Genomic DNA, 12,837 nt, shown 5'->3' with positions numbered 1-12,837 from the left:
AGAGAGGCAAACTTGTGGCTCCACAACTATAATTATAACGTAACACAGATTATATCGATATAAAGGAAATTGTCACAGCTTATATCTCGTATAAAAATATATCGATATTTTTAAAAACTCGATATATCGCCCAGCCCTAGATCAATGAAATGATAATGAGCTTACCAGCAAGCTGACTTCTTAATGACTCTGATTCTTGGGCCAAGGATGTGTACTCCTCTTCTTTCTTACTCAGTTTCTCAAGTGTTTCTACAAAAACAAAACAAAAAACAAACAAACAAAAGAATTACATACTAGAAGATTTTGCACATTAACAACGTAGAATGACAGCAGATGACGGGAAAATGGGATGTGAAAACATTTCAGTAACTGAACACAGAGTGACTCAGATTACCTTGCATAGTTTTTGATGATTTAGTCTGCTCCTCTGTGCTTTCAGCCACCTTTTGTTTCTGTGGGCAAAGTGAAGGAAAAATTTTTTCATATGACACTTCTACGATAGACATACTGCCAATATGTAATGTTTTAACTGCGTTCGATACTGAGATCAACCCACTAGATCAGTAAATATGAGCTGACACTGGCTTACAGCAGATATACATGCAGATTTGTTGTGTGAGAATATAATAAATATCAAAAAATAAAAAAACTGCAGCAGAGAAATAACAGAAATAAGATAAAGGTAAACTTTGGAAAAAAAGGGGGTACAATTTGGGAAGAATATCTCCAAAACCAAAAATTAAGTCACAGTTCTCACCAGGCCTCCAAGTTCTTGTTCCAGGGTATCCTTCTCCTGTATTACAGTATTCAGACTCTGCTGTAAAGAGAGGACTTCCTGCTGTTTGCCTTCCAGCTGAGAGTTTAGTTCAGCAACCTTTAACATATAAAATGGATGAAATGCATAACAAACCAAAAGCAATGATTTTATGAAAATGGTACACCAAGCCAAGGATAATCACATCACCAGGAGAAAAATATGGCACATAACAAAAAGGGAGCATTTAGTGATCATGAAGTTACTAAGAACCCACCTTGGTATCCTGCTTGTCTCCTTGGCTCTGTACCACCTCTAGCTGAGCTTTCATAGCTACAAGCTCCTGGTTACTTTGTGCTACTTTGCTGCGCAGAGCCACCATTTCCGCCATCTGTTCTTTGGTTTCTCCATCCTTGTCTTGAGCCTGTTGTGCTAGCGTTGCTTCCTTCTCCTCAAGCTCCTTTACCCTAAGTTCAGCAGCATGAAGCTTTCCAAGAACATCCTCCATCTCCACCAGGTGCTGCTCTTCTGTTTTTTCAACACTGGACCGAAGTGACTCCTCCAATCGCTCTTTGTCCTCAGTCAGAGACAGCACCTGTGCCTTCAGCACCTTCAACTCCTGAGTCCATGCCGTAGCTTCGGCTTTGTGTTTGGCTTCGGCCTCCTCCAGAGCTGACTTGTGTTCCAACTTCAGCTTCTCAAGTGCACTTTTGGTTTCTACAAGTTCTTCTGTCTGAGCACCTGCACCTTTGCTGAAGGACACCTTCAGCTCTTCCATGGCTTGCTGGTGAGAGGCAACGGCAGCCTCCAACTTTGAACGCCACAGTTCAACAGCGTCAGCATTCTCCTTCTCTGCCTGACTTAAGCGCATCTGCAGCTGCTCTTTGTCACCAGAGAGCCTCACAGATGTAGCCTGAAGCTGAGCAACTGCATCACTGTGGATTTTTTCTTGAGCTTCTAGCTTCTCCTTGTATTTACCCAGCTCTTCTTGAAGACTATTTTCTTGAGAAGCCAACTGATCCCTCAGAGAGTTTATTTCTTCCAGGAGGGGAGAAAGAGTAGAGTTTGAGTCCTCAGAGCCCTGCTGGACCCCAAGACGCAGCTGCAGGTCAGCTACCTCTCTTGTTCGAAGTGCAAGGTCCCTCTCAAGTTCCATAATACGGGATCTTTCTGATACAGTAGCAACCTTAAAAAGCGGGAGAATTTTATTTAAAAATGTATCTCAAACTAGCCTACTAAATATCTTAGTACATTTTTTAAAAAGGATTAATAAGATTATTTAATAACTAACTTTTACTAAATAAATGAAAAACTAATTGTTAAAGTAATTTAAAGTGATTACTGGGTGAGAATTTTTCTCAATTTGCTTTTTTAAATGAGAAGGATACAAAACATTTGATGTTAAAAAAAAAATCATTATACTGACCTCTTGTGGTTATAAACGGTATGATCCAAATAATGGAAGTGAACACTGAAAGCATGTATGGAGCTACAGCAGTGTACAAGAAATTTTCCACCAAGTATTAGACTAGAAAGTGTCCTCACTGACATCATGATTTATTAGACGCACAAACTAAAAACATCTCAGGGAGTCCTGATATTTTATAGTACTTTTACACCAATCAAGCTCTGGTACAAAACTATTTTTTTGTTTGTTTGTTTGTTTTACATAGTGTTTGGGAAGGTAAAAATATTTAGTTTTAAACCTACAGGCCGAATCCTCCTCGAAACTATACATTTACTGTGACTGTAACATGTAGGTGGACTGGTCTGGGAGGTGGATCTGGTTTTAAACTAGCAAAATGCAGGGACACCAAATAAGCGGGACAAATGGATGTCAGGAAGGACCGGGAAAGGAGAACATAGGATAACTGGGAAAATGATTAGCTTGGTACAAGCTGGGGAGGAGTTTGTCTGTCTGGTTAAGCAGTGATACCACAAAACCATCTGCTGGAAAATATGGGTAAAACATGCGTCTCTCTGTCAGATGCACATGGTTATTGTTTTGGAGGTCAAAACCTCCATATTTTCAAAATATAAAGATTTTGAGTGGACCAGTGTAAATTTGAGATAATTTAATATCTGATAAAGTGTGACAAAAGAAACTAATACTTTTGACATTTAATTTGCAAACTGTAAGCAGGGCAGACTAATTTAGGATTTTAAATGTACCAAAGATGTTTAATATTTTAGTATATGATTTAATCTGCTTTTTAAGATCAGGGTTATTAGTTTTATGTAAAGCTGAAATGCATCTGTAGGGTACATTTACCACAAGCCCATATACAGCAAGAGTCCAGTTACTGCTGCACATTTTTTGGCTACGGGCCTTTTTCCCAACGCAACACGCTGCAGAGCAGAATTCATTACCCTAGTGTCTTCTAACTCTCTTTGGAGTTTCTCAGCTTTGGTCTTTTCAAAGAGCAGGCTCTGTTCAAGCTCCTTAATGTGGGCATGCTCCAGTCTGGTCTGCGTCTGTTAGTAAACAAGGGGGAGAGGAAGAAAACACACCAGTGCCACCATCACATGCCAGCCCAACGCAGACAGAGAGGGAGGGAGACAGGAGAAAGGAAGGAGGGGTTGGATAGGGATGACAGTGAAAGTGTGTGTGTGTCTTTGTGTGCAAGTGAGTATTTAAAGGGTTGAGGGAAGGACACTGGGTGGGTGTGGATAGTGGTGGATGAGTGGAAATGAGAAAACACCCCCATGCAGAACTTTCAGGCTGTGCCATAAACAGCTGCAAATAGGGATTTTTTTTTTAAAGAAACGGTGGGGAGAAAAGAAAAAAGAAAAAACAAAACAAAACAAGCAGCAGACGACGGGGGCATGTAGTATGGATGTGCAGGATGAGTATGTTGATGGAAGCAGTTTAGAAGTAACCATGCAAAAAAAAATGTCACCTGGTAAACAAATCACACAGACTGTTATGATACACAGAAAATTTTAAACTGTGTGCCAAGCCAGCAAGTAAAATCAAGTTAACATGACTTCACCACGGTGTGGAGAGAAGGCAGTACTGGGAGTTTCCTGATCCCTGTGTGTCACTAACACAAAGTCGGTGCATGTTAATATACAGAAGATGTCCGATTTTACCAGACGAAGTCAATATAAAGACATTTATTATTGTGGTTTTCTATATACAGCAATTAGTGTTGTCAATACCTACACTGCTTTCTCTCTTTGGTGATGAGGCCACTGTCCACACTTTATATATTTAGTGTTGTGAGAAACCAGCAGTTATCAGACCACCATGTGCAAGACTTGTGACCAACTTAACAGAAATCAATAAGTAACAGAAACACTTTAGGCTCAAGAATAGAATGGATCTCAGTGGCTTTCTCTGTATTTTGGTGCTACAAGTACAGATTTTTATGGAACCTTAATAAAGCATTACTTAGAAAAACGCTCTGCTTCTAATCTTACATAAACACAATAAAAGTTTAAAAAAAGGGTTTGTTTGGAAAATTGGAATAGCACCACTTTTAAATGTATGTAGACCATGGTTTATCCCAGGTCTTCATTGGATACAACTGGATAAAATAAACTAATATTTAACAATCTGATACACCATATCCAGTCAGTGGTATGGACGTTGAACCGGTTTGATTAGAAAACTTAAAACACATATATTAAATTACATTTTAACTCTTAACATAGGTGTTATTCCTCCCTGGTTGCAAGCGGCAGGCTCAGAAATTAGGACTGTGACTGGGTAGTGAAAAGTCAGGGGAGCATTTCCAGTGGTTCCATGCCGAGCACTGGACCGACATGAAAGACGAAGATGGGAAGGAAGAAGAAGCAATAAGACCGCGTCACTGAACAGAGAGGGTTACTGAGGGTTACAGCTCAACATTAGTACACCTTCAACAGCTTGAAGTTAACACATTATTTTTTAGTTTGGTGGTCATATTTTTTTTTTTTTTTTTAACTACACAAAATTATTTATGAATATCTGCTGCTTCAACTGTTAGTACACACATTTAAAGAGAAGGAAAATTGAGTTTCTAACCCTGTAGCCCACAGTTTAAAACATCTATTTTGAGCTAGGATGCCTTCAGAGTAACAGAGGTGGTTTCCTGTGCAACACTGTGGAATAAATAAATTCTTTAATTAGAAAAGAAACACAGATACTACTGAGCTACTGCACTCTCAATATTGCAACTTGGGATGCAAGTTGCTAAAAAAAAAAAAAAAAAAAAAAAACCCAACCCAATAACAAATGGTAAATAGATCATGACATAATTTATCTGTCTGCATTAAGTTGGGAGTTACATAAAACTAACACTTTCAAAATCAAGATGTCAGATTTGATGTCAGAAATGGGGGCAGGTTTAAATGCAAACACTGTATTGACTTGAATTGACACTTCTGTGAATCTCATGTAAGATTAAAGTAGATATATTATATTATATTATATTATATTATAGGACTCTAGTTGAGAAGCTTCGTTTGATTTGAAATTCAAAATTCACCAAACTGGACCTTGGAGTAGCTACTCCAATTTTGCTCCAATTTTTACCAACATTTTAAATCCCTTTATTATGTGGGTTTATGTAAACTGGAATTTCGGGCACAGTAAATGGGGCAGCCCACTGCGTCTGAAGTGTAAATTTAGATAAGAAGTCAGTGGTGTGTATCCGTGCTGTGTATTTACCTCCAGGTCTCCTTTGGTAATGGAAACTTCTTCAACACGAAACTGAAGGTCCTCCACCTTCCTATTTAACAGAAACATATTTACTTCTCTGAGGCACAAGCCACCTCTAAACTGCAGTGATCAAGAGCGATGCCAACAACAAATTTATTACCTTATGACTGTAAAACAACAGCACTGGGAGCAAAGCTCTCACCCCACTTTCAGTGTCTCACAACACTGAAACTAGAGGACCTAATATACCTCTCATGGGCATCTTTAACTAGTCCCACACTCTCACCTACGCTCCTCCTCAAGCTGATTCAGCAGCTCCACCTTATCTTTGTCTGCAGCTTCTACCAAGGCACGCAACTGATCCATCTTTGCCTCCATCTGTCAAAATCACAGACAAACATTTAAAGTAGATAAAATTAATACATACTAAACTCTAACTGTAGTTCAGGCTCAGTGACTGAGTTGACCTGCTCATGCTCATCCCTGAGCAGGGTAATTTCTTGCTCCATTTCTCCAGCATGGCTTGTGGCCTTGGCAACTTCTGCCCTCTCCATGTCCCTCTCAGCCATGAGCTGCTCAATATGCTGTTGCTTTTCCTTCAGTGCCTCTTGCAGGGCTGTGGTGCCTGAAATCTTTCGATTATACCTTGAGGATGTCTCTGTCAGCTGTAGAAAGAGAGACAGGTACCATGTTCATACTGCTGCGTGTCTCTCACCATAATGCCGCAGGTAATACACCGTTGTTGTTCTTTGTTTTGTTTTTTTAAATAAGTGTGTCTCACCAGCCCTGTGCGGCTCGGCTTAGCACTAACAGAAGATGCCACAGAGCTCATGGTACTGATGGATGAGGCACTGGGGCTCCTCTTCAGCCCCGCCGGGGTGGCCACCACTTTCCGAACGGTTGTTTTTGCTTTGGCAGGCGTAGTGGAAGGAAAGCCAATGCGTGTGACTTTGTGCACTGGAGCAAATAAGCCATACTTGGGCTGGCACTGAAAATATCTGAATACAACCACAATAATAAAAGTGTTAAATAAAAGGAGGAGTGTGGTTGAGTTTATACACAACTTGTTTATAGATCTTGTGGCTTCTGTACCTTGTGCCTGCCACTGCCCCATCATTCTTTCCTAGGGGCTCGTCCAATTCCACGCCACACCACTCGCCTTTGGCAAAGTCTGTCTCTCCAAGGAAGCGTACTACTCCTGCCTTTGTACCACCAACCTGAGAGGAAATACACCAAAGATTAGCCAACATTTAATTCTCTTAACAGATGAGAGGGGACTAAAAAGTAATCAGCTTTGCCTGGTAATAAATCCCAAGGGAGATAATTCCATAAAAGCAACACATGCAAACATGCCAGGATTGTGGGGTATGTGTGTGTTTATTAAATTTTATTTTTATAAATAAATCATTTATAAAATAATTTATAATAATAATAAATTATTTAAATTGCACAGTTGGAAAGTTGGAAAGTTTACTAAATTTGGTAATGGTGAGCATATTTCCTCTGCTGTCCAACAGGCATGAGTAACACTTCCTCTTTACTTAAAGTGCTACACATCCTCGTGATTGCGGGGAAAAAAGGAAAAGGAGGAATCAATGCACTCAACATCTATAAGCAGACCTGAGTGACTGTACCAGACTATACTCTGTTACTAAAACTACTTCACTGACTCAAAAGTGAATGTTTCAAAGTACAAGTGAAAGCAACCATATTTCATTTGTTAGTTTCCCAAAAACTGGAGGAGGGCTTCATGAGTCATGTGATTCTCGAGGCCCTGCTGACATTGCTAAAACACAAAAGGGAGAACCTTCAGATTTTTGTAGCTTTGCTGAAATATTCAGGGAAGAAAACTGTAAGCAACCTTTTTTTTTTTTTTTTTTCTACTTATAGAAACTTTAACAAACTTTACCAACACACGGTCACCAATCTTCAGTTCCCGTTCCCCCTTCTTGACCGATCCAGTCTCTGAGAGGTTGGAGACAGATTCACTGTTTGTCCTTGCAAGGTTGGAAGATGGGGTAGCTGGGGTAGCTGGTGTTGTTGGTGTTGTTGCTGTTGTTGCTGTTGAAGCCTTCTTGGCTGTCGCAGTACTTGAAGGCGGTGCTGTTTTTGTGGCTACGCTTCCGACTGAGGGAGTGGGTGATGCTGCGCGTGATGTCGGTGCCGTCTGAGTTCCATTAGCCTCTCCTTCTGTGCGAGACAACTTGGAGGGGCGGGTAAAAATCCCTCGCAGGGCTTCACACTGAAAGTATCGAACCCCTGCTACTGACCCATCGTTCTTCCCAATTGGCTCATCTAGAACAATTCCCGCCCACTGTCCTGGGGCAAACTGCGTTTCTCCCAAAAACTGTATGTAGCCCGGCTTATTTCCATTCACCCAAACTCGATCCCCAATCTGGAAGCTCTCCTCCACATTCCCCGACTCTCCCGTGCTGGTACTTGCAGCTGACTTGTCTGCAACAGCAGTTTTAGCTGCATTTTGGTGAGAGGGAGAGCAGACTTTAAGAAAACTCCTTAAGTTATTAATTTGAATCAGAGAGACACGTCACAAATGCAGAGCAAACACAGCACACCCCTTGTATATATATTTTTATTAGTGCTGTCAGCGTTAGTCTCGTTAAAATGACGTTAACGTCATAACCGCATTAACGCAGCAAATCTCCATAAGCGAGTCAACGTGGATCGCCCCGTGCGTGGGGCTGCACGGCACTAACGCATTAACGAGCTAACCACACTAACGGTGTTGACGCCGTGCAGCCCTGCAATCCGCGTTCACTTGCTAACGGAGATTTGACGCGTTAATGTGGTTATGGCGTTAATGTCATTTTAACGAGATTAACGCTGACAGCACTAATTTTTATATTTATATAACACTATAAATGTACTGTCATCTGTTTAAGTCTTGCTGCTTAACGGGGTACCAAAGGGAAATCTTGCATTAAGAATATACTAATTATTTATTCAAGAATCAAATTTCATGTTTACGGTAAGTTTAAAAACAAAACAAAAAAACACCAAACATGTACATTGTTTTAAATAAGGCTATACCTGCATTCAAATGCTACTCAGCTGAAGAGGTTGGACATGTATTCCTACCTGTGCTGGGGTTGGTCTTGGGGGCTCCTGTTCCAGGTGGCCGAGCTATCTTGCTAGGCACTTTAATGCCACTGGGCTTGGCTGTGCTCATGTTTCCTCCTGTGATCTGAACCACAAGGCTTGTGTTCGTCCCTGGATACAGACTGACCCCAGACCATCAAAACCACTGCCTGCTGCTCTGGAAGGGCGATGCTTTTTCTCTCCGCACCAAAATTTAATAAACAAAAAAAGAAAAAAAAAAAGAAAAAAAAATGAGGAAAAGGGAGAAGGGAGAAAAAGCGCTTCTTACAAAAAGGACCCTGTTGAGAGAGACAGGGAAAAACAAAACAAGTAACATTACTTGATTTTGTGAACCTTTACTAAAGTATTTTTACTCATCAGTCAATAACCCTTGTGTGCCTTCTGTCAATATCCTCTGCCTTTAACTCTTTTTGTCAATGACAAAAATAATTTGTTTAAATAATTTATTTAATTTATTTAACTAAACTAATAAACAACAGTGCACCTGTTGCAAGCCATGATCTGTAGACTTTGTTTTTAGTGCTGTGTAATGGAGGTATTTTGTTATGACAACAAGTTCCTCGGCATACACGACATCACAGTTAGACCTAAAAATACCCCTTCACAGCCTGACCAACGTGCAGTCTGTGGTAGTGCCATCTGAACGTCTGATAATGTGTGACCTTAACTACAGACCACAGACTGTGTCACAGAGGGTCTCTCTCAATCTATCATTCTGACATCGAACAACATGTAAGGCTTGGCTGGCAGCTTTTTATAAAACTGGATTACTGCAGAAACACGACCACAGGCAGCAGATTATCCTGTTTGTCAGATTACCTCAGCACACAAGCAGATTGGCTGAACGCTCCATTTTAACAGAAATTGTCTGTCACTTACTTGACACAAAAACTGTGCAATCATAATCATAATGTTTTATACATCTGCTGACCTTTAACATGCACTTAGGCAGGACTGGAACACAAATAGCTATGTATTATCTGACTTCTATGAAGTCTGTGTTGTTTAAGGTAATTTTTTTGGCCATGTGATAAACAAAAATTATTTTACGCTCAAGTAATTGAAACCAAACCAGCACAATTTATTTTTCCTATTGCAATACTGTCAATTTTCCTTGGGGAAATACCAAAAATATTTTTATATGCAGGGAAAAACCCTGCATATGTCCCCATCCAGCCGAGACACTGTTTATACAAGCATGGAATATCACACCCGTTTTTGTATGTAATCTGCAAAGAAATTTGCTTATAATGAAATTCTACCAGTATACAAACAAGGGTTTTCATTTAGTGTACTGACACTTAATTCTGTACTTGGGCTTCACCTTGTCATGTTATGAGTGAAAACAAGGAGCTCAAGGGCTTGAACAATGTCAAGAAAATGATTTTATTATACGTAGCTATTCCTGTAATCATTGACCGCAAACATCTGAAACGTTCCGGGACAATGAAACAAGCTGTGTATGTATCGAATTCCTGAGAGCGTTAAAAGTTTTTCACTTCAAAACAAACTATGACATGAACCTCTTTGGAGTCAGGCGACACGCTAATCTTCAAAGAAAATAAATTCAATGTAAGACTTGTTCAACAGCATCACACAAACATACCTTTCATTCCTGAAAGGGCCTAAGAGCTGCACTACACAGGTTTATCTAAACAACTTAAGAAAGGAAGCTCTCACGCAGCCTCCAAGATATTTCTCAGCAGAGAGTGAAAGGTGGCCATCAGCAGACACGACCCAGTTTGAAAGCAGTGCTCCAGTTTTATCCCGCTGTGTCTTTGAGTGACGACTGACTCAAGCCCTCAGGTCAAAAATAGGCGAAACAGGGAAGCCATTATAGCTGAAGACTGTCTATGCAAGACTGCACTTTCTAGTCTGATTGACCCATGAACATGTGGTACAATACGCAGAGGTTACATTCATTGTGCAGGGAGTTTTGAAAGCAAAAGGTTAGTTCTATCAGAAAAACCATAAAGCTCTAGTACAAAAATCACATGAGCTTGACCAGAGGATGTTACAGCTCTGATCGGTGAGCTGATGCTGTCAGCTGAACATGATCCTCTCACAGTGAAGAATTTCCCACAGCAGTAATGTTAATCTTTTGCCACTGACTCAGTCTAATCTGTAGCTTGGGAAAAACACCAAATACTCAAGCTTTGCAAAAGTTAAAGAGATTTAATACACTGATGCCTGCAAAAAAAAGTATAAATCTTAACTAGATTCACATTAAATCACATGTAGTATGATTTTATCTCTCCCCTGGTGTAAATAAACAAACAGAAATAGGTAGAGAGTAGCTTGTAAAGCAGAAGTGAGACTTCTCAGAGACCTTCATTAACATAGATGACTTCCATTTTCACAACTGCATACGTTTGCATGCTCAGCGTCCATTAAAGTATTGGATATGAGTGTTATGGCTCTGACAGATGATTAAACTGTCCTCCACCTCCCCCACACAAAACAGGATGAAAACAAATTAACGTCCAGACAGAAGTTCTTAAAATTCTTCAGTATATTCACTACTAGTTGGAAGGAGTTAATGGTTACCCAAGTCCACATGGTCTTCCACAAGGTTAATATTAGCCAGAGACTTCACTACTGAATCAGGCCCATTTCCACTTTTTGAGCTGCCAAGGTATCCCTTTAAACTCCTGCCCCAAACAAAGACCAAGTAGGGTGCATTTTATTGCGTCCATAAGCAATAAACTAATACCTTTACATCTTCAGATGTGTGCATTATCTGACATGACTCACACATTCTCTCTCCTGCTTTTGTCATCTTAAGGCCAAGTCAAGCTCTGGCTCTTCCTATTTGAGGAAACATCTGCAGGGAGGATTATTCAGGCCCCTGCTAGCACTGACAAACGAAGGCAAAGAAAAGCCTCAATGGTACAGAATTAGAGCCAAAAGCATCCTGTGTCCTCTAGCTTCACTTGTTTTGAATTTAACAACCCTCACCTTGCTGCCATTATACAGACACACCCCTGTCCTACACAGATCCTGGCTCATACCAATGTGAATAGACATAAATAAGCCCTGGAATGACCAAAAAACAGACTTCCTACCTCTTTAATGTGTTCTTACAGTACTGAAACATCACAGAATGGCATGTTAAAAAGATAGCATTCATGAGCCCCCTGCCTCTCATTGCAAGCCATTTTCTCATATTCCTGGAGCATCAGTCAAGCAAAATATCTCAAGGAGGCCTTTGCATGCTAAGGTGCTTTTTGTTGTTTTCTGAAACAAAAAGGCTTAATTATACCAGCCCAAGTTACACGTTTAAATGGAAAGCGTCTCCGTTGTTAAATGCAGCTTCACTGACACACTGCACACTGTGGCTGAGCTGTAAACCCAGTTATCTTTGTGTCAGGTCAGCGAATTTGCCTGTAAGCGACACTCGCCTTGTCACCTCTGCCTACCAGTGGCTAGCGGACCGAGGAGCTGTCGATGAGGTGGCACATCTGGTAACGCTGCTCTAAAAATGTCCTGTCAGCTAACTCACCTTACCAGCTAGCTGAATGGTAGCTCTTCTCCGCTAAGAATGGGAGACATTAGCGCTACACAGGTTCAACACGTCCACACCTCCCACATAGCCCCCCAAAAGAAAACGGTGTCATAAGCTAAGTGACTGAAAGGCAAATTCCACAAGTCCAAAAGTCTCCGCAATGTCACCGGCGCTCCAGCAGGGCACACTGCTGCTACAAGTTCACTCAGCACACGTTAATTGTTAGCTAAAATCATCTGTATCGAATGAATTTCCGTATAGTGTTGTGGCGCTGAGGTGCCTGGTCACCTCTTCGGCTTAAATGGATCCCGGTCGGGGGGGGAGATGTGATCAGTTGCTAAGTAACGCTAGCAGCGAGGCCCAAAGCGGTTCAGTGAGCCGGTGGTTAAGACCACAAGCAATATGGGCTGGTTAGCTAGTGAGCTAAACTAACACCTCACCTCAAGTAACGTCTGAAAACACCTGAACAACTTTCACGCGTGTTTATCAGCCGCTGTTGGACCAGAAAATACACGGAAACGGGATGAGGAAGTACTGACCTGATGTGTTTATGTACAGACTTCGTCGTCCGAGGGGAAAAAAATAACACAGCTAGCAAGCTAAGTACAGAACCTCGACGACTTTTAGAAGAACTACGTTCGACTCACACACGGGGAGGCAGGCACAGCCCAGCGTGCGAACCGCCTGTCCAACGGCAGAGGGAAACGTCAGGGGCGGGAGCCGACCAAAGATGATATGTGCCGAAAGATGGAGCACTCCATTGCCTCGAAGGCTGAACGATAGATTAAAGAAGCTTGTTTCCGCCACTGAAAAGAG

General features: G+C 41.1%; 1 protein-coding gene across 8 annotated transcripts in view; it reads right to left on the bottom strand.

The window, feature by feature from the left end:
* The window catches only part of clip1a (CAP-GLY domain containing linker protein 1a), a 26,587-nt gene extending 13,750 nt beyond the window's left edge, over nucleotides 1-12,837 (bottom strand). For 3 of the 8 annotated variants that reach the window (XM_005473410.3, XM_013275375.3, XM_013275376.3), the window contains exons 1-13: nucleotides 12,561-12,834; nucleotides 8,496-8,794; nucleotides 7,309-7,871; nucleotides 6,492-6,616; nucleotides 6,181-6,397; nucleotides 5,867-6,064; nucleotides 5,686-5,777; nucleotides 5,409-5,469; nucleotides 3,125-3,229; nucleotides 1,032-1,940; nucleotides 758-874; nucleotides 395-452; nucleotides 166-249 (exon numbers count right to left, since the gene is read on the bottom strand). In XM_005473410.3, the coding sequence (XP_005473467.1) occupies nucleotides 166-249; nucleotides 395-452; nucleotides 758-874; nucleotides 1,032-1,940; nucleotides 3,125-3,229; nucleotides 5,409-5,469; nucleotides 5,686-5,777; nucleotides 5,867-6,064; nucleotides 6,181-6,397; nucleotides 6,492-6,616; nucleotides 7,309-7,871; nucleotides 8,496-8,586 (2,620 nt within the window). In that variant the 5' untranslated portion in view covers nucleotides 8,587-8,794; nucleotides 12,561-12,834. Of the gene's footprint in view, nucleotides 1-165; nucleotides 250-394; nucleotides 453-757; nucleotides 875-1,031; nucleotides 1,941-3,124; nucleotides 3,230-5,408; nucleotides 5,470-5,685; nucleotides 5,778-5,866; nucleotides 6,065-6,180; nucleotides 6,398-6,491; nucleotides 6,617-7,308; nucleotides 7,872-8,495; nucleotides 8,795-12,018; nucleotides 12,316-12,560 lie in introns of those variants that run through there. The other 5 variants (XM_025911992.1, XM_013275374.3, XM_013275378.2 and 2 more) reach the window with 5 other exon arrangements.

Source organism: Oreochromis niloticus, linkage group LG12 (assembly GCF_001858045.2).
Source record: "Oreochromis niloticus isolate F11D_XX linkage group LG12, O_niloticus_UMD_NMBU, whole genome shotgun sequence".
In the NCBI taxonomy this organism is placed as follows: domain Eukaryota; kingdom Metazoa; phylum Chordata; class Actinopteri; order Cichliformes; family Cichlidae; genus Oreochromis; species Oreochromis niloticus.
This window is presented reverse-complemented; position numbering and strand designations above follow the sequence as displayed.